General features: G+C 41.3%; 1 protein-coding gene across 1 annotated transcript in view; it reads left to right on the plus strand.

Moving 5' to 3' along the window:
* Nucleotides 1–699: 699 nt before the first annotated feature.
* pvrl2l (PVR cell adhesion molecule related 2 like) overlaps nt 700–27,836 on the plus strand; it is a 188,040-nt gene continuing 160,903 nt past the window's right edge. Inside the window, exon 1 of the mRNA XM_085346342.1 lies at nt 700–1,144. Within this exon, the coding sequence (XP_085202468.1) occupies nt 1,057–1,144 (88 nt within the window). The 5' untranslated portion in view covers nt 700–1,056. The remainder of the gene's footprint in view (nt 1,145–27,836) is intronic.

The following is a 27,836-nucleotide window of genomic DNA, read 5'->3' on the forward strand; positions in this document are numbered from 1 at the left end:
TGTTCAGAAAATAACAAGAACTGTGGATGAAATAAATGTACAGTAATGTAACCTCCACACGATTAAGGGTTGCAGAAAATATTACCCAGAAGCCTGGGGACTTCAATTTAAGGACTCTGCTTGTAGAGTATGAAAGGCTACTTGTTTTTGCTTGCCCTAAATAAAAAGGTGCGATTGGATTATAAGTAGTTCCCCAACACTAGTTTATATAGTCATATGTGGGAAATCCGGAAATAACCAGTAACCGTGTGAATAAGCGGCAGCTCCGGGGAAAGTACGGAATCTTCGCTGAAAAGTGAAACAGAAACAAATAAAAAAATATTATAAGCATGAAATTAAAATACTTAACTGCTTAAAAGATTCTATGTCGTTACTCTGTATCACGACGATGCTCCATCTCCAACAGTGAAAATCTGCTCCAACACACGCACGCACACGTGCGCGCGCACATATACACAAACAAGCGGCAGGTGTCAGCAGAACACACCCGGAGCTCACAGCACAGGTATGCAGATGCGTCCCTTCTGTATTTCTAACCTTTTAAACTGCACCGCGCTCGGATTGTGCGTCTGTGGCTGTGAGGGTTCAGTATTGCGGCTGAAGTCCTCTTGGTGACGCTCTGCTGACATCACTTTGATATTCCCCCACTCAGCTCTCCGCATCAGACACACGGAGCTCCAGCACTCTCACACACACTCCGTCCACACTTTGTTTCCATTTCGCTCCGCTCGCCTTGTACAAGACGCACCGGCACAAAAACACAGCCACCGGCTGCCTGCGCACTGCGGCCGGTCCACGTGGGGAGGGCTCTGACTCTTCCTGTCATTAACAGAATTAAAGCAAAGGACAGAGAAACTAATCACGGTCCAGACTGAGGAGAGGCGCGCTCAGAGCGGCAGGAGGAGAGAGAAGCTGTAACTTGGCTGCTTTCAGCGCAGGCGGTCTGAACTGAGCTCGAAGTTTCTTGGCTGATCGGAGAAGGAATAATTTGGAGCCCGGCTGAAACACACGGCGCTGTTGTGGATATTACGTCCACCTTATCTCCTGTGTAGAAGAATGGCGAGAGATTACGCAGCGCGCTGCCCGGTGTATCCGATGAGAAACGCTTGGCTGGTGGCAGTAGCGGTCCTGCTTGCAGCCCAAGGTAAGTGTGAACGAGCCCAGCTGTGTTTCTTACAATGGAAGTCCCGTCAGTTCTTCGCCTCCTGTAGCCTCTTGTTCTCTGAATGTAGCAACCCCCGGCACTTTTCCAGCAGGGCAGCCCGCGTTCCCGGAGTGCTGGATGTTTGACGGTGTCACGTCTCCGCGTCCTCTCTGGCTGCTGCTCAGAGCGCCGAGACCTATTGTAAAAGTTTATTGTCCGAGCTCTACATCAGATCTGTGTGTGCATGTGTGTGTGTGTTGAGTTTCGGTAAGCCACGACGCGAGGTGTGGCTCTCCTGGTTTGCGGTGTTTGTCCTAATTCCTCGCCGCTTTCGTCGGCAGGTGACTGTTCAGGAAACCTAATCCTCCCTGAGCCGCTACAAACCCTTACAGCACGGCTGACCTGAAATCTGTGTTTACCTGTCGGGAAGCGTGGCCGTGAAATGGGGCGCTATCACAACTGCCGGTCCGTTTACTAACCATTAGAGTAATGGCAAAAATTGGTCCTCGTCGTGTGGAGCAACAGGGTGTTGATGGGGAAACGCGTTCTCTGCGGGGGATGAGAATGGCTCGGCCCCTGCTCTTGAGGTGGCCCTTCAGGAATAAATACCTTGTCAAGAGGGCTGCATGAATATCGACTACACGAACTGTATGAAAAATACACGAACTCCAGAATCATGGCAGAAGAAGCAGCCTTGCGAACACGCAGTGCATACAAATTTAAGAAGATAAAATGACGTAAATGTTAATATTATGATAAAAGGCACCCTGTAGTCAATTAAGAGACCAATACCAGAACATTTAGAGTAAAATATCTGAAAAAATTAATTCAGTGCTTTTCTTTTTTCAAATTAGACATCTTAAACCCAAATAAAACACATGTAAAACACTCAGAGTTGAATAAAGTGAGATAGGGGTCATAAAAACTTTAACTCCACTTTCTATATATCTACCTCTGTGCAGTGATGCATGTAACTGTGGCCAATATTGACTGATGGTATCAGCAAGTATCAGCCGAATGGTGCTGTGAACTTACTGTTAAGTGATGTAAGCACAATGCAAGACACTGTGTGAGTGTTTTATAAAACCTATAAGAAATAAGTTAGAGCAATATCCTGTGTTTGGGTATAGGAGGATTTACAATGATTGTACGCGAAGTCCCGGATGCAGCACAGTGAGCCACAAAGAGCAGCTTGTTTGATGGATTTCATCTTTAAACTAAAAAGCTTCCTGATCAGCACCTTTGACACTCAGCGAATAAACATGTGCCAAAAATAACGTCCCTGTGAAGTTGTTGAGTGGCGCAGAGACATAATGGGATTATTAAGGAAACGGTGACAACGTTTTCCATAAAATAAAAGCAGGTATAAATAAACCTGCTCATGAATAACAGAAACACTTTGCTGTCACTATAAAACGCACCTTTGATGGATAGAAATAACAGTAATCGCGTACGGGAAAGGTCACTAAAAGACAAGGTTATCGCTGCATTTATGAGGTTTTTTCATGATTCTGTTTCCCTGTACTGGAATGTCTTTACTCTGATTTTGTTGTATTTGTGATTTTAAGTTGAGATGTTAAAACAACACAGATTAGGTGTTGTAGTTTATTGCTGTTTAGATGGCATATTGACGTACCTGACTTGTTATCAGCACTGTTGCACTTGAATGGCTTTTCTAACTAGTCAAAGTCAGTCTGCACACTGGAACTCTCAGTTATGTCCTTTTACCATGTTACAGATTAAACATTAGTGAAACAAACAATGCTATGTGTCACATGAATATGCACGGTTTCTCAAAAGTACCTTAGATTCAACTAAATATTTACTTTAATGTGCACACTCGTGTACTTTCTTGGGACTTTCCAAAGTCTTTACCGACTTCAGCGGCTGTTTATGGGAATTTTCACAGTTGTAAACCAGTGTTTCAGATTATTCAGACAAGAAGAACCACAAGAATTTACAAATATGCTGTAATCCCCAACAGAAACGACTTTGAAAGTTTTTTCCCCCCACTGGAACCAGCTCCAATATTTATAACAGCAGGTAGTCGGGCTATAGTGATCGGCGTTAGCCTGCTCTGTCAGCATGAATCTGTCAGCCTGTTGTTTGCACCTGGGTATAACTAATATCATCTGTCAGAGCTCTCCAAAATTTTCACTGAAGAAAAAGAAGATGGGTCATTATGGAGCTGGAAGATATGTCATCTTGTGCCTTGACGTGCCTTGACGCACCTTGGAGACATGCCTGTGAGATCAAAGCAAACGGGAGGGCAAGTTATTTCGAGCCGGGGAGCCACAGAATCCTTCTTTGCATTTCGCTGTAGCATCTGTTGCATAACCGCTGATGGCGTGAACTGTTATTGGCGCCGAGTTTACAAGGCAGGAGGAAGATTTAATCTCGATTAGAACTAGCTGTGTAATGACATCCTTTCTCTTCCTGCGTTTTTGGAGCAATGTAAGAACGAGAAAACCCCAGTGAAGGAGAGCGTTCTGCTTTAGACCCCATGCTGTAAGCTCTCTAACACAGGTTGGAGAGAGGATGACAGATATTCAGCTGAGACTCTGCTACATTGGGTCTGTATTGTTAAAAAGCTGTCAGATTGTCATGACAGTATCCCCACAGGTTATGAATTCATTTTAACATGCAACAACACAACTGTCTCGTCTGAGGAAGAACATCTACACTCACGCTGCAGCTGCTTAGAAAGCGAGCTGCTGACAGAGGCTTGATTTTTCCAAGATTGCCCTGGCATATGAGGAAACAATTCGAAAGCGAGTTGTGTGCATAGATGATCGTTGTATGTTTACATGGCAAATGCAATTGCGTAATTATGTGGAAAATTAACAAGCACTTTGCAAAAGGGGTCAACGGCAGCCGTGAAACCTTGACTGTAATATTGAAAGAGGAATGTTAACCTTCATAAAAAAGGCAAAATAGAGTTAAGAGGATATCATTGTGCAGCAATGATAATTAAGTCTCTTCAGGTAACCACCCCCTCCCCTTCGTGTCTCAATAGGCCCGATCCTGTGCTGAAATGTCAATGATGATGAGTCCCCTCGACGGCTCTGCAGAGACGGAGGGCTGATTAGCTTATCACTTGGAGAGCAGGCGGACGATGATTATCGCCCTCAGAGCAGCACAGCCTGATTATCGAGAGCTCTTATTAATGACTCATCTTTAGCTTTGCATTGCGCTATGTTGTTGTTTGCATATTTGTGTAGCCAGTGCTACACAAGCTCCAGTATCCATCTGTGATGGCTTTACTCCATGTGGGAATCACTGCAGAGGATCTCAGGGATGAAAAAGTCTTAAACGTTCATGTTGACCTACCTTCTTGCCTTAAAGGGCAAAACCCAAAACATACATCTGCATTTCTTTTTACATCGTCACGCCTTCATTTAAAAAAAACAAAAAAACAACATTTTAGATGTAGCTCTGTAATTTTTAAACATCCTGATATGCACTAGAGACACTATATAGAGCATCTCATCTGGCCTGGGAATGGCTCTGGATCCCCCAGGAGGAGCTAAAAATTGAAGCTGTAGACAGCGACAGCTGGACAACCTCGCTTTGCATGCAACCGCTGCAGTCCGACTCTGGATAAACGGCAAAGGGTAGAGGGACGCGCAGCCAGTTTTAGTGCTGTAATTAAAATTCAGAAACAACATAAAATTGAAAAAAGCAAGAGTTCAAGACGTTCATCTGTGAGCTGCACATTACAGCCGATTGTGCGCTCTTGGCCTTTGGGATAGGCGCACAGTTATTTTAATTTTTCTCCATGCAGGATATTTTCATTTATTAATAACTGGAATAAGCCTAGAGGCTTTAAAAAAATCCAAATTTTTTCGAAAGCAAAGGGCAGTTTGTATAAAATATTCCAGCAATTTTCTCAGTTTAAAAAACATATTTTGCTTCTTTGCATAAATCCTGGTTGAATACTATGTAGCAACCTGACCCTGGAGCCTCTGTTAGCTTTAAAAAGTGGTCTGTAGCGCAAAGGTCCCAGGCCCACTGTGGTCGATGATGTCAGACAGACAAAATGTCAAGAAGTGTATCTGGGGAGAACTGATGCTCTGTGTGTTTGTGGAGAGGTTTGAGGCAGTGGTTGTCATTGTTGCCATGAGAGTTGATCATAGGTATCGTTGCTGGGTTAAAATGTCAACGACCGTGCAAAGCAGCTGGATGCTCTGCAAGTTCCTACTCGGAAGGGCTTAATGATGTGTTTTTAGCATGTGATATTTCCCCCTTAACTGTTAAAAACCTTCATATTCATAACACTAATGACCTTGCTGAACAGAATAGTTAAGGACGCACCAGTCGGGAAAGTCTAGGCTGATGCCGATGTTTAAAAATGACAATTTAGCAGATGTGCAATGCGAGTGGTTTTTAAATGTCGTTGTTATTTATTTCCCCATTTGTCACGGGAAAAAGAGAAATCAAAAAGCAACTGCACTGTTTTCAGTCTTCCAACTCTTCGTCACACAATCACGCATTGAGTGATTGATGTGACACAATGGTTTAGCATCAGCCGCTGCCATATTTAAATGTCTTATTTGCTGAAGAGCCAATGGCTGCTAAAGAAGCCATTATTATCCAGGGCATGACTACAGACTCGGTAATCAAAACTACTGAAACGTAAGAAAAACCAGTTGCAAAGTCATACAGTAAACTTATTTTCACACATGCGTTGGGGTCCAAAACATTTCAAACATAATTTAACCATCTGACATCTTTAGCCTGTCAGCTTCTTTTTACTAAGCCTGTGTGATATTTGATCGAGAACTGAGTCGGTATTTTCCTGGAGATTTTACAGAAAGCTGGTGGACTTTGCATCCTGCCTCTTGCATGTTTTACCTAGCCAGCACTCTTGCCAGGACTAGACTATTTACAGCTGTTGAGAGTGTGTCCTGTTGTCTGCTAAATGTGAGAAAGAGAAACGCTGTCCTGAGTTTGTCTGTGAAAACAGCTTAAGTCAAGTTTAATCTGACACCCGCCACAATACAGGCTGCTCTCACATTGGGACCTGCAGTTAAAAGGCTCAAGACTCAAATGCCAAAGGCTCTTCCTGCTGAGGGTGAAAATCATCAGGAGCAGATCGCTGATGCCCGTTGAGAGCTTGTGAAAGAGTTGCACACTACACACGCTGTTTAGTAATATGGACTGCTGTTTGTGTTTGCACGACTTTGTTTTTGTCTGTGTCAGAATCGATACATGCGGCGATGATTATCACCCAGCATAAAATGAAGTCTTATTGCTTATAAAAAAACTTTTCCTTTTAATTGCAGCTTTTCACTTCTTAATTTTTGGCTCTAGGTTTTGTTATTGATCAAAGATTAAAATCTTAATGACTTCCCACGACTCTTTGTGGGCCAGTGAATGATGAACTATTGAGTTTGTATTGCGGGATCTTGCATAATACGTTTGGCTTGTGTTTGTGCCATCAAAGAAGTAGTTTCAAAAATCTCTAGTGCAGCTCTTACAGCCAGGGGTAGACTTTGGCTTGGTAGGTCACTCTCAGAAATTTTAAACTTGTTGCCATGGATACAGCTTTTGTGTCCGAGACAATATCACAAGCCTGTATTGTGTGTGTGTCTTTGCATGTCCTAAAAAAGAAGGTGTGCAGTTATAATTAGTGGGAATATTTCGGAGTTTGGGTTGATGTAAGAAGCTCAATCCGCCCAGCTTACTACAGGAAGCAGGTTTTACTTCATCACCGTGGGTGCCAAAGAGCCAGCAAGCATGTGTCTGCACTTGGTCAGCAATTTTCCTTTTTCTTTTTTCTTCTTTTTTTTCCACCTCTGAGGAAACGGGTTACTAAGCAAATTCCAGATCACATTTCTAGACATAAAGCGTATCATGGCTAACACCTTGGCATTCCTTTGTGATTCTACAGCAAACAGGTGTCAGTGGGAAGAGGGATTACAGAGCGTAGCAACAGGAAGAGGGCCATGAATCACAATGGAGCTGATCCAAGGATGGTCGGAGCACGGTTTATTCTTACAGGGTCCAGTCAGGTTTCACAGCATCACGAATGCCTTTGCAGATGACGTAAAAATGCACACACAAAGTCTCTTGCATACATACTCACACGATCAGTGTGGCCTCCTTTGCTAGTTTGACTTTTACCTGCATGCAGAGTAAAAAAATGGCCTTTCATACCCTGCTCAGTTTTCATTTTCCCATTCTTTTATTCAGGCATTCTTCCTCCCTGTCTTATTCTCGCTCCCTCTCTTTCACACTCATTCTTTTGCTCACGACCCTATTTTCAGTCGGCCTGGCTGGCTGCTGCTCCGTGGCGGCTCCCAAGCGGGGGCCCTTTTGTTGGAACAGCTTTGGTGGAATTAAAAAGGGTGCCAGGACAACCCCCCCACCCCAACTCTACTCTTCCTCTCTCAATCCACTCTTCTGCTTTCAGTTCTTCTAGGCCTCATTGTTTAGAAAGGGAGGGAGGGAGCTAGAGGGGAAATTCAAAAGTGTGAAAGTGTTTAGACAAGCGTCCCTGTTCTGTGTCCTAGTCTGTCCTCAGCATTCCCGTTACACAGACCACACCGACCTGCGTCCTTCCTTTCCTCCTGTTTATTCACCTCTCCAGATATAGCCTGCTGGTGACAAAATGGAAATTGCTTTTTACCATTTGTGTGCGAGTGCAGCGACCGGTCAGGCTGCGGCGTGACTTTGTGACATTTGCAGTTGTACCCATGTGGGCGATTAATAATTACAGTAACATTGTTTGCTTCGCTTACATCATTATGGAGCTCCTGCAATGACTTTTTCCAATTGAGAAATTTAAGGCAGCGGTCTTGCTTTCCAAAATTGGACCATGTTGGCAGTCACTAAATCACTACTGGCACATTGCTAATCGTTGGTGAAAAGAGCCATTCTGGACAATGTGCAAGATGATTAAAGTGTCCATGTCTTTAATGAACAAAACATCAGAATACATTTTAAAACAGGAGTAACTGAATCATCTGACATTTACGATCCTCATAAAATAAAAAATTACCTTCTTAAACCAGATTGCAGTAACTGGAAAAAAGGGTCTATTTCTCTTCCATTACCTTTTACCACTCTGTTAACAGGTCACATGATACCATTTATTTAAGCAATGAAATGCATGGTTTTAGATATACTTCTTTTTATTTGACCACTAAATAAATCCTTTTTACCATATTATTAGAGATCCATAAGGTTTTATGAGACATGGTCAAGGACACGCTGTAGCCTCAAAGGATTCTGGGGGTACTGGACTGAAATGGGATCTGGGGAGGCCGGAGACCGTCTCAGTGCTTTGGGCTCTTGGTGGAGCTTCCTACACAGTTTTTGTGGTTTGGTGGGATACATAGTTATATAGTGATGTGGCCTGCTATTGGAGTGCTTTTGCTATAGTTTAATTTGCCTGCATCCAAGTAGCATCCAGATCAATGCCAGGACCATTTGTTTCCCTGCTGAACACTGGATTATAACAAGACGATCAATGTTATCCCCATCACCTCTCCGTGGTTCTAATACTGTGGTATATTGGTGTAAAAATACAGTATATTTTCTTATTAAGTGAAAGAGAGGAATCTTATATCATAGCAGAAAGACTTCTTTCTCAGCGCAAGTGAGAAAATGAAATGGCTTCAGCCTTAATGCAGTCTTTGGCCTTGATCACAGATTGCTTTTTATCTCAAATAACAGAGTGAAATTTATTTGCTAAAAAAAGACATTGAACATAACATCACCTACTATCAATCTTTTCGTGTCTGCCAGTTTCAGAATTGGTCATGTCCATTCTTCTAGTTGATTGAATCGAAATTGAAACCTACTTCACTGTTGTGGATTTTTATTCCTGCAAACCAGTATGATATATATATAAAAAAAGAAGTTCATTTCCTGTTATAGTTCAAGTGCAAGCTCTAGAAAGGGCAGGGCATTTCGGTGTTGTTCCTGGATCCTCTTCTTTTTTTTCTCTTATTTGTAATAGCAAATATTCATTTTCAGTTCTTCATTCAGTGTGGCATAATGTTGGCCTTCTGTTTGACCTCCTAAAACTGTTGAACTCACTGTTGAACTTCAAGAGTTTTACAACTCCTGGAATTTCCTGACATTTGGTGAAAAAAAGCATGGAAAGGAAAATCTGTGTCTTAGGGGAATGAAGAACGCTAACATCTCACTAAAGTAATCGATTTGATTTGGAAGATTATAAAAAGCGGTTTTATCTTGGCTTTTCAGCCTGGAGACTGTTCTAGCAACAAGTTCTAGAGGTCAGTGGCTAACCAGCCAGTAGAGAGTGAGCAAATGAGCAAAAGAGAGAGAGATAAAGAGATAGAAAGGGTGGGTCGGTGATGGTGGTGGGAGATCTGTTTGTACTGATGAAATGTTAAAATGAAACTGGGCTGAAGACAAGGATTTGTGCACCTCTAACACTCTGGCTCGTCTCTCACCTCTGTTAACATCTTCAATATCACTGCCTGAACCAAATGCATCCCCGATGCACGCACATGCATGTGCACGTCTGTCGATGGGAGCCATCCTGATCAGCTGCGTCTGCTCTGACAGTGTTGTTTCTTATTTGCATAATACAAGCTAACATCTCTTCCCCTTTCCATGTTCACAAGTGACTACTGTTTAAACAGCCCATTTGTATTCAAGTCACATGCACATTAAAAGAGAATACCAGTGTCATTTAGAGTTACAGCCCATTTACTACCTTCTCTTTCTAGTGTATGTTTCCCCCCGATCATTCTGCAATGCATGCCATATGTAATTAGATCATTTTTAGGTCATTTTTCAATATATAGCCTGTGGTTATTTCAAACCTGGCTGCAAATGAATTGGCTGTCCTGGCAGACAAAGCAGTTGCATGCAAAAGAAGCCATGGATATGACAATTAAGTTTGTCAGGCTGCATATATTTCAGGGATTATTTCCTGGCAGAGACTGTCATGCCTTATGTGGCTGTCAGTCACCTGACAGGAAACAGTCTACATTTATATTAACAACAGGACTTGGTTTCCTGTCAGGCTTCAGTGAGAGACATTGAAATATTCTCTTTGCTAGGAGAGGTCACTGAATGTGCAGAACGATAAGCAAACGGATGCTTGAATGTGCAAACAGTAACCTAGAAAAACAATAGAAACATCCGCCTGCATATAAGTGTACCCTTTAAGAAAGTTAATAGTTGTCTTCCTATAGTGCATTACTTCTGTTACCTTCGTGCATGCCTTTATCCTCACAGCACACTTTAAAACATTTTAAGGCTTTTCTTTAATGTTAAGATGTCATCCAGAGATTGAAATATCTGCATAGCTTGATGCCTCTAAGTGCATTTCTATATATAGTCTTTTTATAGCAAGAGTTGTAGAAAGGGTTCAATAGAGCCTTTTGTGGCTTAAGTGGAAACTGTGAAAGATGTGTGTGTGTGTTTGGTGTCTGAAGTTTAAAATCTGTATGGATGGAATTAAGGGAGCCCGCTAAAGCTCTGTAACTCTCGCCTCATCTGCTCTTGTGGCGAGGGGCTCAAGGCTACATTAGCTACTGCTAAGACTAAGCTGAGTGTTTGACCGAGCTGTTGGAAATTACGTTTGGGTAAATTTGGCTCTGTGTTTTGACGGGGCAGCACGCATGTAATAAGATCTGTTGTGTTGATTTTAATCTAAAAAACGGTATGATTATAGGAGTGCTATAGGAATGTAGCATTCAAGTAGTGAAGTCTAGCAAAAGTACAGATGATGGGTCCGTTATCCTCAGGTGGCATAGTCGATACCTTCCCATGTCTATTAGCACAACTCTAAATATTATGTATATGATAAAAATGTTGTAATCTGAGGACTGTATAAAGCCACAATATGATATTTCTATATGTATACTGAATTCTGTCCACGTGACCCAAAAATAACTGCTTCATCTCACATCCAAACAGTATATCCCGATGTGGAATCAGGCTTCCTCATTCCTTGTCTTTTCCTTGGGGTTGCTTCCCAGTCTCATTACGTGCTCCTGCATCTATGCTTCTGCACCTCCCCAAGTCAGATGTTGGTGGAAAGTTTTAGTTTGACAGCTGCAGAACAATGTTTTGCCTTTCTTAGTTTCTCAGTTTCTTCTCCATCCCACTCCCCGCCTAGAGCAAACTAATTCTTGACTTTCCTATCTCAGATCTAAATCTGAGGGTCAACTCTTTAAATACACAATTCACTGAGCTGAATTTCTCCCGTGAATCCAAAACTGAGTTTTTCTCTTTTTGCACAGAAAAAGGTTGATGTTCTTTTGACATTAAACTAATCAGTATTCCAGACAGAAGCAGACATCCGGTCTTTTGGTGGCCGCCAATAAAGGTTTTCTTTTGCATGATAGAATTACCGGGTTTATTCAAAAGGAGGGTTTTCCTTCTTTAATGATATATTATTGTCAAATGACTCGATATTGCCCGGTGCTTTTCTACAGGCCCTGTGGGCTTTCTTCTCATAGCTCATTTCATTATTTCTCCTCCCTGCTGCTTTTGATGCTTACACTTACCTGTCAGTTAGTCAGTTTAAAGTATGTTTGGCTATTTCTTTCTGTCTTTCTGTCTTTCTTTCTTTTATCTAAGAGAGGATTCTGTCCAAGTCCTGCTTAATTAGACCAAATGAAAGTGCAAAACAGATTAGTGAGGCTAGTGCTTGTAAATAGCTTCTGCTGAACATCTGTCACCCTTGTAACCACTGTGTCCTTGTCGGCATCATGGGGCTCAGGATATACATGGTGGTCAGATGGCTCTGCACAAATGTCTGTGTGTGTGTGTGTCTGTGAGAGAGAGAGAGTGTGAGTGTACTTGTAAGATTTTCTCTTAGGATCTGTATAACTTTTGTAACCTGAGAGTGAAGCCTGTTTTTGAAAATTTGGGCTATTTTTGCCTACTTGAAATTTAGAATAAGATTCTGTTCGAGGGTTCAGGTTAGATTTACTGAAGTTTTAAGTTTGCAGATTTTTGGCCAAGCACTTAGTTGCAATTCTTTGGATAAAGTGGTAACAAAGAGAACATTGCTATGATAGCGTGCAAGTGCATGTCTGCTATTTCTCTCTCTGTGTGTGTGTGTGCGTGCGCTTGTGACAAAGGCCCTCTGTTAGCTGCACTGATACAGCCACTGTGGACTATGTGATGGGTGAGGATGTGAGTCAATGTGACACACAGAGGCATGCACACACATCTTTAACCATCTTTTCTTCCTCTACCCCTGAGATCGTTCTTTTCTCATCTCCTAATATATATTGGAAATGGATCATAGCACATGGACTTAAATAATACTGCAATTGTCAAAACCCAAAACTCATTAATGACATAAAGCGCTTCACTGTGGCTCAAAAGACTTGTACACTCTAGTCACACATGAACTGCTTCCATGGGAGAAAACATTTATATTTCACAGGTTTTCACATTTTTTTTAAAAAGCACAGAAGGTTCTGATTTAAATTAGGAGACTCTCATTCCCTGAATGTTTTCTCCTATTTTAAGAAGCCTGGTTCATTTTCAATGCATTTATTAGTGCAGATGCATGCTCATTATAGAAAAAGAACAATAACTAAAGAGCTTAAACTGAGCAGTGTAAATCTGAAGCTATGGTTGATAAATGGTTTTAAATAAGGTTGGGGACAATGAAGGATAGTATAGCTGACTAGCAAAAATGAATAATGTGCTATTGTGAGCCAGGCAATTATGGCAATAATCTGCTAATCTGCCTGCCACATTGAAATTGGAATATCCTACCATCCATTTTCTAATACGCTTATGCTGTTTGATGCTGTGGGGAATGCAGCACATTTAAAGTAATGCACTGACTGAGAAGCGGTGCGCGCCCTTAAACCAGGTTGTGATATTTTACCTCAAGTCTGCCAAAAGTCTTAAAATTGAAAAATTTGAATAAAAACAACACCTTTATTTAAAAATGCTGGCATACACATATTTACCTGCTGTACTTAAAAAATACAGTGCCATGTTTATTAAAACATTTTATGTTCTTCTGTATTTGTTTGCATTGTTGCTAGCTAGCAGTCTTAGCAACACTAATAGATGGTCAAAACCTGCATAGGGTCATTTTAAATAAGAAATAATTGCAACCACAATAGGCCCTGCAGTCCATGGCGGGCAGTTCTTAACCTCTGCATCTTATTTTATTTAGTAACCGCACATCAGAGTGGATTAGCCAGCTGTCACAAATGAAGATTTTAGTGTTATTCTGGGGGGAATAACTCTTTGAATCTAAATTCTGAGTTTGTATTTTTTGTATAAATTTAAGTTGAGATATGAACCATGTTGTTTCCCAAAAATATGACATTTTCAAATAATTTAAAACCCTAAATAATACTCCAGGTTAGCAATATATTTGAGAAAAGGTAGTTAGCGCTAAAGATACCTGAAAGAAGAACTCCCAAAATTTTAGCTTTATTAGTAAAATGTTCGGTATAAAAAGAGAATCTGAAAGAAACAAGAAGTAAAATTAAGTGGGGCTCAGCATTGTGTGAAAGCCTGTGGCTAAATACTTTAACAATGTAGGGATAAACAAAGTGTAACCTTTGAAAAATCAGAATCAGAAATTGACTTTTTGTTGTGAGCTTACTGACAGGAGCTGTACATGAATTTGATGAGGTTTTGTAAAACTGTAACTTTAATTTCTAATTACTGTCAACTAAAGCCAACAATAGGTGTCAAGTAGGGCTGAACGATTATGGAAAATAATCTAATTGCGATTTTTTGCCCCAATATTTCGATTGCGATGCGATATGCGATTATTTTTTAAGGTCTTTGTCTTCTGTATTATTAAACAAAGACAAGCAATACATCATATAGTATGGCCAATACTATATTACATTAATTTTAAACTGTTCTTTCCTGGAAGACAGACCTCTGTTATGATGACATGAGGTGATGCATGAATTGATGACTGACATTTTTATTTAACTTCTTCAATCACAACAGTATATTTGAACATACACAATAGTTTATTTTTAGCTTACAAACATCTGAGCATAAAGTGCTGACAAGGAACCCTGGTGTAAACATTAAAATGAAAGTCAGTACAATGTGCAGATTGCAGAAATATAAATAAAATAAATCAGTGGCTTTACCACACTCAGTTTTTCGACATCTGTGAACTACTAGACAGTCATTCAATTAAAAAATAATATTAAATAAATAAAACTAATAAATAAAAAATACACACATCTTACTGATCTCTGCAGTCAGTAACATTACACATAAGGTGCAAACATAATAACAATTGTGTAAACACACACACAAACACGCCTTTAAATTAAAACTGGCTGAACATCTTGATTATCTGCAGTAAGTAACAGCAACACAGCACAAACTAAAGTGCACAATGAGTATGGCTCAGTTAGCCATAATCATCCTAGCTCACAGGTTTTTTGCTAGGAAGACTAGCATATCTACTTTTGCTGGCTTTAAGGATGAGCGAGTGCAGGTCACTATATTCCCTCCAGTGCTGAACAGACGCTCTGAGGGGGCACTTGTGGCTGGCACACACAGATATTTGCGGGCCATCTTGCACAGTCGTGGAAAGTGAATGTTGTGCACCTTCCACCAGGCTAAGGGATCATCCTCTCCGTCAATGACAGGGGTCAACAGGTAACTATTCAACTCTGCCTCCACGACATCTTCAAGTGGCAGAGGCAAAGCTGAAGAGGCCGCACTGGTTTTAAAAAGACTACCAATAGTCTTCTTTGCCTTTCCCCCAGAGGCCTGTGCACTTGGAGAATTTTGAGCAGTTTCAGTGCGAGACCTCTTCTCCTGCCAGATGGGAAGAGAGACATTAGTTTTGCAGTTAGCTTATTTTTAAATATTATGTGTTTGTGGAAATATAATTTTCAAGGATTTACCTGATTATGTGTACGTCTAGCCGATTCCACCATTTCTGTCTTCAGTCGGGCCTTAATGGCAGGAAGGTTGTCTGCGCTGATGTATTACGTTTTGAACCTAGGGTCCATGAACGACGCAACATCCAAAAGCTCCTGGGTGTTGAGGTCACTATACTTGTCGTTGAGGTATGCCAGGACCTTGGTTTTAATTGATCTAGTCAGATCAGTGTCCGCAGCATCTTCAGCCAAGACTGATGTTGCCAGAAGATGGAGAACTGGCTTGAGGTAGGAGATGCTCACATACTCTTCTCCAGAAAGAGCATCAGTAAATTCGGAGAGAGGATGCAGTGCCTTATGAATGGACTCCAACACTTCAGCATCCTGCCAGGTTGGGATGAGGGAGCGTGCATGTCGGTCACCTGTCAATACCTGCGATATGGCTTTCATCTGTTCCAGCACTCTGGCAATCATTTTCTCTTTGGACCCCCATCTTGTAGGGCACTCAGTAATGAGAGAGTGCTCAGGAAGCTTAAGCTCCTTCTGTGCCTCAGTGAGAGCTGCCTTTTTCTTCCAACTGTGCGAGAAGTGCCCCACCAACTTCTTGCACAGCCCAATTGCTCTTGATACTCTACCATCTTTGATTGCATTTTCTGGAGGGAAAAAAAAATAAAGTAAAAAGTAAAATTAGTGTTAGACATACAATTGCAGTTATGATGCAAGGTTTCACCATTTCTCTCTCTCTCTCTCAAATTCAAAGTTGCTTTATTAGCATGACTATGGGAACAGTGTTGCCAAAGCTACTGTTACATACATCATGACATACAAGAACATAAGACCATAAGACAAAAACAAAAAAGAAAATACATAAGAAGAGGTGGGTACATCAGGGTGGGGTTGACATAACATATCTAGAATTAACAGCAGTAAAGAACAAGATAAATAATAGTGTGGTGTGTTTGTAGGAGAGAGTGATACACAGGCTCGCACATACATGCATGCACACGCACACTCACTCTCTCTCTCTCTCTCTCTCTCTCTCTCTCTCTCTCACTCACTCACTCACTCACTCACTCACTCACTCACTCACTCACACACACACACACACACACACACACACACACACACACGGCAGTAACTTACCAATAGCAAGATGTAATCTGTGTCCGAAACACTGGAGCCTGGTCCATTCGTTCAGCTGTGCTGCTTTCACCATATTTGACGCGTTGTCCGTCGTTATGCAGACAAGGTTGTCTTCAGGGAGATCCCAACACGCAAGCCCCTCTCTCAGGCCAGCAGCAATGTTTTCCCCTGTGTGGTCTTCGGGGAAGTAGGCCGTTTGTAGGCTGCGAGCTTCGAGGTGGAGGTCTTCGGTAATGTAATGCACCGTCAGACTTTGATAGGGCTCTGCTGTACGGCTTGACCACATGTCTGTTGTCGCCGCAAAAAACTCAACAGCCTTTAACTCCGCTGCGACCCTCCGCCTACATTGCATATGTAGCTCGGGTATTGCAGTCTGACTGAAATACGTGCGGGAGGGCATTCTGTACCTCTTATCCAGTGTAGTTACCAAATTATTGAACCCAGGCTTGGTCACCGTATTGACGGGCATCATGTCTTTCGCGATGCAGTGGGTTACTGCTTTGGTGATTTCCACGTGCCGTTTTGAAGTGCGTTCATATGGCGTAACACCATCAAACAGTTCGGTCAGTGATCCTTGCCGAGTAACGTTACTAGGTTTATTTTGCACACTACTAGATTTTTTAGCCATACATCTACCATACTCTGTTTTGTGCCGAGTCTTAAGGTGCTGGTACAAATTCGTAGTGTTTCCGCGAGATGTAGAAACTCTACCAAGACAGGTTTTACACAGTACCTGACTCTGTGCGACATCATCTGTTTTAAACCCAAAATATTCCCACACGGCTGATGTTCCATTCCTCTTTGGTACTAGCATCCCCGCAGGCTCTGGTTCTGTTGAACCTGAGGCCATTGTGTAGGCTACAGCTTTGCTTGCTAGTTCACTCTCGGTAGACTGTTTCAAAACTTTGCTCCCCGTGTCACGTGACCAGAGTGCAGCCTCTGTGGTTAGACAATCTCGTTTGATCATATCACATGTTTTACTCGCGCATGTCACGTAAACGGAGTATAATCGCAGCGTATAATCGCAGCCTTTGCGGTTAGAAAATTGCACTTGATCATGTCGCGATATTATCACAAATGCGATATATCGTTCAGCCCTAGTGTCAAGGTGACAAAGGAGCGACTAAAGCATTGATACTGTTACTGCTTAAAGTTATAAAAACAGTTTGGAAAGTTGTATTGCTGTTTTATAAGTACAGTTTTAGCCATCGCCACAGCATGTAATTTTTTGAGATGGTCTCTCCTTTCATATTCGAGAAAGTGAATTTCACTGAGCCAGCGACTCTCCTCCTCCCTGCCATGGTGTTTGTGCTTACCTCAAAAAACTCCATTAACTAAGGAGCTTGGATTGGAAAATAGAAATGACTTGTGTGCCTGGGTTTCTGACCTCTCCACCCCCTCATCCCAGAGTCTATTTCCAGGTAGTGGGCTTTTCGAAATGTGAGGATGATTTCTTAATCCCCAGGGGTGCATCTGAGGATGGAAGCGAAATGCTTCAGCTGTTCTCGTTTCCCACCATGCAAGCGGCCTGATGGGTGGTAGACTGCCGACTGCCCAGTTAGCTGGACGGAGAGAAAAGTGTGCTAATGAGATGTGTGCTGCTCTTTCATGTGTGTCCTCTCCTCTTCGCAGCATGCCATTTCTCTGTGGGTGTCTAAGCTATAAGCTTCTAGGTTTCTGACTGTTAATGTACAAAGTGACCGTGCCTGAACTGAAAGTTAAATACGGTTGGAATTGAATCAGGCGTTTTTCAATATGAAAGGGAGTGTAAAGGGCCGTGTGCTAATGAGAGGGTTTGGATCATCATTCGTTCCTTACAGTCATCAGTGGCATAAAACCGGCCAACAGGAACAGAAGACAGAACAAGGACCGGGATGACAGCGCTCGCTAAAAGCTTAAACAAAATCAGTCGACAGCCAAAGTAATTTATTAATGAGTAAAAGGAATTATGGCACATCTCTATAAAAGTCTTCTTTGGAGGATTACACCATTAAAAACAAATTACTAAATTGCAGGTCACTCGTATATTAGGTTTATGTGTTCAATCAGGGAGATCTGTAAGGACTCATCTGCCTGCTTCCTTGAATCTTTGGCTTTCCCACGCTGTCAAACATTACACTCGACTAATCATCTTCTCGCCCGCCTGCTTTGAGCTAATCAGCCTCTACTCTGCGTGGTTTAAATCTTTGGTTTAAGCCATGATGGTGCATCGAAGTCTAATTTACAAATAGATTATATAAGGTCTCATTTACAGATGTCCCATGATAACTCCTTATTTAAGTTACATAATAAGCTCAGTTATATTGTTGTTGATATAAAAGTGACTGATACAGGCTACCTCTTTATCTCCACACCATATAGTATGATATTCAAGATGCACAAAAATCCCTCACAGATAAGAAGAATGTTGATACAAATCCTTAAAAACACCCCCAAAAGTCAAGATTTACTCCAGGTTGGGGATTTTGTGGAGCAGCAGACAGAGTGGAGAGCCTGCTTACTGAAGGGTTTTAAAGTAAGTATTGCGTAGGATTTTATCCTAGTTCACTTTCACAAAGTGAGTCCATGATTTCATTTTGGTGAGGCTGTTGGTGAAAGTGGATTGAGTTTCATGGACGATGGATTTAGTGGTAATGTAGAGCTACGTGTCACTGGTATAGCAGTGGAAAAGACCATGTTGATGGATGATGCTGGTTCCAAGTAGAGAATGAGCAGAAGATGACCAAGACCCAAACTCTGAGGATGTCTCGGCACATAATGGCGAGGAAGTTATTTGTTCTGATCTCTATCAGATGGAATTTCAACCAGAAGTTGCTGGTATCTGCAGTATTTTCTATTAATTTTTTTATCACAACATCCAGTCAGAGACTGTGCAGAGGCTTAAGATTGCAGAATCAAAGGAATCATTGTTTTTTTTGTTTTTGTTTTTTTTAATACCGTTTTTTCCCCCCCAGACTCTCCTGAGTACCTAAAGCACCTAATTCTGGCATTTGAGTTAATGTCTGCCTTCTGCATTTTTAATGCAGGAGGCAAAAAGTTCAAAATGAAATTTCACAGCATCTGTGTTTACTTGTTGGCTTTGACTTCTTCTTCTTTTTTGTTTTTTTTGTTTTTTACTAGACAGCACTTTTTTTCTTAGCTTTGTGAATCCTCTGCTTTTTGCAGCAAATGAAGGATGTTTATTATCTCTCATAAGTTTTAAGCGTCTACAACCTCTGTGATATGCCGGTATTGGTATATTATCCAATATCTCTACCTGAATCTAATTTCAAACTGGCATGAAGCAGACTTAATAAAAAGTTTGGTCCTTTAAATTTTCCTGTTGTATCATTTGCAGATTTGAGAGTTGGTTGGCAGTCCTGGCATGTTCCCATCAGGCGATGGGGAGGCCTGGCATACATGAGACTGCGCACGAGATTCTACTCCATAATCGTCACAGTGGGATCAGCCTTCCAAGGACAGTGGATATAATGATAAACATTGTGTGTCTGTTTTACTTAAATACATAGTACCACAGTAAAGCATATGTTGTGTTCATCACAACATGTGTAAGAGAAAGAAATTCTCTTACACAGCGATTGGTGTTATAAAACTAAACAGACTTTTATGGGCAGCCATGCAAACCTTTCGCATACTAAACATTATTAACACCGCAGAGAATAGAGTTGTCCGTCAATGAAACGGTGTCGTGATGAAATCAAATTTGCTTGTAAATGAAAGTACATTGGTTAACTTTCCAGCTGATTTTCTTTGCCGTGGTTGCACAGAAGGTGCCATCAAGCTTGTAATTGCTCCATAAGATCTCATATGGTTTCAGATGATAGTACGTCAGATGTAATTGCTTGTTAGAACCAAATGGGCAACGGCCACGAGGGGTTAAATGCCAATTAACACAGTATGAGTGTGAGTCCGGATGCAGCCAGTTGGCGCAGAGGGATAGCCATTTGCTCACTATTACTTAGGGCTCTGGGTTGACTCTGTGTTTGACTTGACAGGTCTGTCTGACCCGTCATCCTGTTGATTCTATTCTTGGTTCCTTTTTAAAAAAATAATAAATTTCTGGGATCTTGAGGTTAGTACGCTGTGACAACTCTCACACTGTCTGTTGAGTGTCAGTTTGCTGGCTCCTTTCTTTCTGAAATGACAGGGAGTGAGCGAGGACAGGAGGACTGCAACACGTCGAAGAGGAGAGTGAGGGTCCTAACCTTCCCCCACACTGTCCTCTCATCCTCGCCTTATTCTTGCTCTCTTTCACTGTCGCTCTCATGTTTTATTCTGAGAGTGTGGCTGCTGGTGCGTTTAGACTGGCTGATAGAAGGCCGTCATACATGTGAATACTCTTTCACGTGCAGCATTGCATGCATAACTGCTTGTGCACAGACACGACAATGGTCCCCACGCCGTTCAGCACACAGATTCAATGCCACATACATGAAGTAATTACAGGCACAGATACACACATACTCGCTCTCAGTCTGGTGGAACCACTCAATGGCGTCCCCCTGACAGCTATCCAGTCGCAGATAAAAGCTGTTTTTTAAAGTCTTTTCCCATGTCATCTCTCTCAACTCCTGTCTCTTTTCTCTCTGCTGGCAGTGAAGTGTGGGCGTTGGCAGGATGTGCGTGTGTGTGTGCCTCTGTGTCTGCGTGTATTTTGTTATACGTGTTTGCACGCATGCTGGGAATCATCTTTTTATGTCTGTGCAGATGTGTGGATGATGGATTGAGAGAGAAAGCGCCAAGTACTGACTAAAGCATCCCATGTACTTGCGTAAGTCACGAGTAGAAGCAGTAAGACAGCTGAATACCATTTGTCCACTGATACACACACATGTGCATTAAAACTGGAGCAAATTCCAGCTCTCAAAGGGTGAAAGGTGATGCATGCTCTGGATAGGTCACTAATCTATCACAGACAACCAATCATGCTCATATCCACACCTACAGTAATTTTAGAATCAGCAATTAACCCAACATGCACGTCTTTGGAGACTGTTAAAGTACCAGGAGAGAACCCATGCAGGCATGGGGGCAACAGCTGGCCAGTGGTTTCGAACATAAGAGGTGACAGTGCAAAAACCCTGCATGCGCCTGTTTGTAGTCATCCTACAAAGTTATTAATACTGGTACTGTGCCTGAAGAAACAACTGGATACCCAGATGGACTAGTTCAAAATGCTTCATCTGAGTCATTCTGTGATTTCTATGGTATGGACTAGTCAACTGTGAACTTCTCAGTTGGATGCTGACCATACCATAATATCCAGTGAAAGAAAATGATCTCTAAAAACAAATATTGGAGCTGCGCAGCCGTAGCTTTTTGTTTTGGGGAAAAGTCAGAGTGAATGTCATGGATTCCTTTTCGTCTGTTGTGCTGGCTTGTTAGTTTAATGGCACGACTACTGCCAGTGAAAGAATTACTGTCACACAGATGTCGACTCACCCACCCCTAGTATCATCTGCACGGCGTAACAAACACATACACAGAATAAGAAAGGGTGCCATTTTCTGATATACAACCACAGATGGATTAATTACGAGCTTTAATCATCCCGTTATCACCAGTGTAAGCCATACAAGTGTAGACACACTACTGTGCAGACCTTAATAAACACTTGCTTAAATGATACCATAAATTATTACACTTGTCTTCACAGATTGTATCTTAAAAAAGGCTGTGCATAGATGGTTTCAATTTTTTTCCAGCATTAGAAATATTTACAGACTGTCCTTCAGCCAATCGCAAGACAAACACAGCTGTCATCACAGAATTTAAATAGATCTTGATAATTTAAAGCTTAATAATTTTCACAAGAAAGGCGAAGGTGCTGCGACATACGCCTTCGAGCGACAGCGAATGGGTCGTGGATATCAAGAAGATGTGACGCTCAGAATGGCATTCGCATTCAGAGTTAATTAGCCTGGTGCCATATTTGGAACGAGGCGGGACAAAGAGGAAGAATTAAACAAGAATGGCACAGACAGCAGCTGGTACCTAATCCAATGAATGATTGTGTGTTATTAAAAAGCTCGCACCAGCAGTGAGATTAAAGCTTGAGCTTCGAGTCAGTTTTGATTAATAAGAAGCATGATTAATCAAGTCTGTCTCCAAAATGCACACAGAGATGGAGGGAACTTGGATACAGGCATGTATACAAACCCGCATCCACACATGCACATATATATGTACAATAACTTAGTTTGATCGTGACATTGGATGATATCCTTGACTACTGTAGCATGTGAAAGTGGGTCATCTGTGGCTCTGCCAGCAGGAGGTAATCTGTTCACCTCCTGAGATGTGAAATACTTCCTGTTTGGAGCACAGTTTCATATTTGGGTTTATGTCCTTTTGCTTTTGCAGGTCAGGTGTGGTTGTACAGGTGTTGATGTGGGTAAAGACCGTAAGGTTTTGTTTTTGTTTTCTTTGAGTAGGAAAATAAAAATAGAGGAAATATTTGATTTGAAATTGTTTATGGAGAAGGCCTATACTTTTTATATTTTGTAACTGTAGCTGAGTATCAGTCAATATTCCCTGTGATTCAAAAGCTTAGCCTTCAGATTGCTGTAAATCAGGGGTCGGCAACCTTTCTGATGATGAGTGCCATCTAAAATTTCCTCAGAAGTCAATGTGCCATATCAACCATTGCATTAGGAATAAATTTAATAACACTCTATATCAACAGTTACACACTACATAGAACAACTTTACAGAACTATATTTGCTCCCAGATGTTGGCAAAGTGCAGTATTGTATTTGTGTGTTTCCGCAGTGCTGATGCTGTGCTGAGCTCCTGAAGCATTTAAAGTGTCGTAATGTGGCAATTTCAACATCGCTTGAAAAAACTGTCAGCTAACAACGTCCCTCTCACCAGTAGGCTAAGTGATTTTTAGCCAATTACAAGTTGAATCTGGTAGTTGGGGTTGTTAGCTAAGATATCGTCATTAAGAAGTGAAGCAGCTAATGTGTCTATGCGAGCTAATTTGCGATGTGCACCGGTGGCCCAGCCATTTTTATTTCTAATGCACCTTCTCAGATTAATTCACTGTGTGTCATGCCATCAGTTAACCCCTCACGTGCCAGCTGTGGCACGACTGCCCAGGGTTGCTGACTAGGGATGGGTATCGTTTAGGTTTTATCCCATACCGGTGCCGAATTGGTACTTTTGAAACGGTGCCGGTGCTCAAACCGGTGCTTAAAGAATGGAGAACACAAACTTTGTCCAAAAACCTCTTATGTTTTTATTTTTAGCAGTCTCTTTTTTTTCTGCAAAATGATAAGCACGGTCTAGCCCCATGCACGGGGCGATCCGTGCTAACTTGCTAATGGAGATTTACCACACCCGCAGTAGATGTGCTCGGTGTGAGGTCTTACAGCAAGCTATCAAATACGGTGCATTTCTCTGCTTTTAAAAAAATGCTATGGATCGCCAGGTGTTTCATCAGATTCGAGCTGTTACCTCCTTTGCACAGTATCACCTTAAAGCACTTGTTGCAGGCTGCTGAGTTTGCATCTTTTGCTGTAAAGTACAGCCAGACTTTTGACCGCTTCGCCTTGGGCATTTTTAATCTGTAGCTCTGCTCTAAAAGAATGTACGTACCTGGGCCCGCCTACTATCCTTGGAAAGGTAAAATGATTGGCTAGAATCCAAAGTGTATCACAGCTCAGGGAAAAAAAAAGGCAATGAAATAAAGCACTGAAATGTGCGCTGCTTTTCGGTCTGGTTACTACCGTTTATGTCAGAACCGATACCGGTACCCATCCCTATTGCTGACTCCTGCTGTAAATGCTTCTTTTTTCTACTCTTTGATCTTTATGATGTCGCAGACAAGGATTTTTCCTAACATGGTGATCTTAGGCACACAGATCTGGCTGTTAACCGGTTAATTATGAGGGGCAGCCAATCAGATGATAGTTGATTTAAAACAAAAACAAAGCTATAATAAATTGTATTTGGAGAGCGTATGATCTAAGAGGATGCACAAAGGCACAGAATAAGTTAGATTGGTAAACTTACCTGTGAACATACAAGCTTTTCATAGAATAGCTTTAAGTAAATAATGCTTTAATCTCTAAGTATATCAGCCCTTTTTTACAACCACATCCTGTTTGATATCTAAGGCTCTGACTACTTTAGATGCTATTCCAGTGTGGAAGTGCACAGTGACAGTTGCAGAAGCATGCACATTTTGTGCCCTTTTGGTGTTTTTTTTTTTTTGTTTGTTTTGTTTTGGACAAGTATGTGCAGTCACAGCAAATTGGAGGGTAAGAGGATGTCCGCTTAGAGTCAGCACCTTGAATCCACCTTCTAATGATAACATCTAGATCAGTTGGATGGTGCTGTAAAAGTTCCACATTAGCATCCTATAACGCTAATGTGGCTTTCTGATCCCACTTTTATATCTGTTTAATGAATTTTTTAAAAACCAGAATGAGAAGTTTTTCATTTTGCCCCAGAGGTAACTCATCCGATGCCTCAGCGCATTTGTCTCTGCCCTTGATTTCACCGTGTGAGCTCATTTGCTTTTGTCAGCCTGTCTGTCCTTGATTTGACCACAGGTTAGCCTCTATGTGTCTTTGTGCACAGAGTTCGTTCTCAGACACTGCAGGCCAAGCTTGTGTGTATTTGTGCGGGTGTTTTTGTCTGCCAACAGCAGCGGTCTGATCTTAGATCAATGCGTTTTACCACAGTAGCTGCATTCACACATTCCATTTCCATAAATGGGCAACAGTGCACAACGCAAATTACTGTCAGGCTGCAGGCTAGTTTAGTGTAATTACTCCCTTCTCCTTTTCTCTCCTCATAAAGCTATCCATCTTCTCCTCTGCAGCTCACCTTCTCCTCCCCTTGTCATTTTGTCATTTCATTTCCTCCTTTTTTCCTGTTGAGTCATCTTTGCGTTTTTTCTCCGGTTATGCCATCCGTCACCTTCATCTGCGTTATGTCACTCCCACTTTTTTCTCATGATATTTCCTCATCTTTAATCTTCTCCCTTCTGTTTGTCTCTTCTCTTCTCTTCTCCTACTTGGCATGCATTTCTTTCCCCCTCCTTCTCTTTGTTATTCTTCTCCTTTCCTCTCACCTTTCCTCCCCATCATTGCGCTTCTCTCTTTTTATTTGCCATTCATCACCCCCACTCTCCTCTTAGCAGTATTCTCTTCCTCGGTTTGCCAATCATTCTCTGTTAGGGCTGCTCGATTATGGCAAAAATGATAATCACGATTATTTTCACTGAAATTGAGATCACGATTATTTGACGATATTTATTTAACCCTTTAAGACCTACTATAGAACCAAGTCCACCAGAGCTTATATTATTTTTTTTACATGCTGTAGTGCCATTTGTGGGAGCATTTCAAGTTGCTATACATCAATTCAACTGTTATAGCCCATATTTTAATAATATGTATGCATTAAGTCCATAGTAATTACATAAATTGCAAAAAAGTGCAATAAACTACAAAAAAAATTGAAAATCGCTTTTGTTTTGTTTACATATATTTCTACTTGGAGAAATTTAAGAGGCTTATCCCTCAAAACTTTAAATACAATAAAGTTGCAAAAAATAGTTTACAACAACAGGAAATTTATTTTGAGTGTCTTCATAGTTTTATTTTGGAGATACAGCAATTTTTATATACTGCAGGAAAAACAAAAAACAATCCTATGATGCAGATTTGCAAAGAAAACAGCATGTGCATCATTTCACTGTGGGAAGTGTTACGAACAGCTGACAGGAACGGCAAAGCGTGTTTCTGGAATATTATGTTTTTGTTCCTGCAAGCGCTTTTTATGCAATTTTTGCAAAGCTATATGTGGAACGAAACCGTGACCGAGGACAAGCTGATGGCATCAGATGTAAGTACAACTCCTCCGGTTTCATATGCAAAACAAATTATTGCGCTAGCTTACACGGTTCAGGTTCTACAGGGATTTAACAATAGTTACGCAAAACGGAGCATGCAGCTCTGACCGGCTTTAAAGGGTTAACAATGACTTTAAAAAAATAATATAAAATAGTGTGCAACACCACTGAAGTTTTTTTTTTTTTTTTAAACTCTCTTTTCAACCAACGGCAGTCACTCTCCAAATAACTTCTGCTTAGCTTTCCGAGCTTCCCTCGGGTCCTCTTAATCAGCGGTCTCCAACCTTTTTTGCGCCACGGACCGGTTTATGCCCGACAATATTTTCACGGAACGGCCTTTAAGGTGTCGCGGATAAATTAGGGAGGGGCTAATAATCGGCTCAGTCATTTTTAATGATCGTTGAAAGCCCAGATCGTAATCGTGATTAAAATTCGATTAATTGAGCAGCCCTATTCTCTGTTCTCCTCCTGTCACTCCGTTTCTCCTCACATCCTGCCATCCATGTCCTCTCATCTCCTTTCCTTTCCTGACTCCACTTCTTCAATCTTCCATTTAATCAATTCATCATACCAGCTTTCCTTACTGCCCCCACACTTGAATTTTCTATCTTATTTTCCTCTTCCATTTTCCTTCTAAATGTTTTCAGTTACTTGCCTAAATCGTCCGTAACAAATAAGTCAATTTTGCAGTAAAAATCAAAAGAAACTTTGTCTTTCCCTTCATCCCAGGCTGGCATCAACAAACATTTACTCTTTTGTTCAGAGACTTCCAGGGATCTCCATTTGTGTCAAGTTTAACTGAGTCTTGTTGACAAACCGCGTCCGTCAACTGACCAAAGCTTCTGGCCAGCTAAGAATTACTGATGCTTTCCTTCTAGCTTTGTTTTTGCACTTATCAGCTATTAAAGAGAATGTGTCAACCTCCGCAGCCGCTAAATGCAACAACCAGCCATTTACTTTGTCCCCCTTTTAAGTGCTCAATGTTTAATGAAGCATATCACAGTCATTCTTTGTTTTTTTCCTTCTGCCAGAAGAATACCAAAACAAGACGTCTGATAGTTAAAATGAAACCAAGATCCGAATGATACTAAAAGACTGCAGAGTCGCAGTTCTGAGACACTTTAGAGTACGTGAGCTCGACAGTCATTCAGCTCCTTTCACATTCACAGTCTTTTGATCGATTGCCAGTGAAAATTGACTGAAGCAGCCTTAAAGAGTGAATGAAATACCAACTTCTTCAATATGTCAAAACAACACTTTAAAGGAAAGGTTTGGATGGGAACTCATTGAGGCATAATTTTAAACAAAAAGCTTTGTCATCCATAAAATGAAACTTACAGAAAAGTGTAATATTGTGTATATCGCACGGACTGTGTATAAAAGATGGATATTACAAACAGAAGTGGCCTAAACCTTCTATTGGTTGTAAAAGAAATCCAGCTGTATAGAAGTCAATAAGAGAAGGGGAAACCTAAACCAAGGAGAACAAACACACTACTCACTTGTTTTTAATCCCTCAGTGAATTCCTAATTCTAATTAGCTTAGTGTTCCTGTGGCCAAGATTCAAGTCTTATTCAGCAAACCACAGGATATTTTTGCTATTATGATCCAATTTATGGTAAAATACACAAAAAGAGCAAAGTGAGAATTAGGGGCTGACCATCTTTTGATTGACAGGTTGTATTATCACATGACGGTCAGTTGATGCATTAGTCCAGACCTCGTCGTCTTTTAAATGCAGACTGTGGTGGGTCCTGTTTGTTCTGCTGAAACCACTCTGACCTTCTACGGCACGTCGTTCAGAAGATCTTTGAAGGTATCCCGCGCCTAGACATTATGAGCAGATGTTTATT

This window comes from Diplotaxodon limnothrissa, linkage group LG22, assembly GCF_057381915.1.
Source record: "Diplotaxodon limnothrissa isolate DT_005_m linkage group LG22, D_limnothrissa_male_GT1.1, whole genome shotgun sequence".
NCBI classification, from domain to species: domain Eukaryota; kingdom Metazoa; phylum Chordata; class Actinopteri; order Cichliformes; family Cichlidae; genus Diplotaxodon; species Diplotaxodon limnothrissa.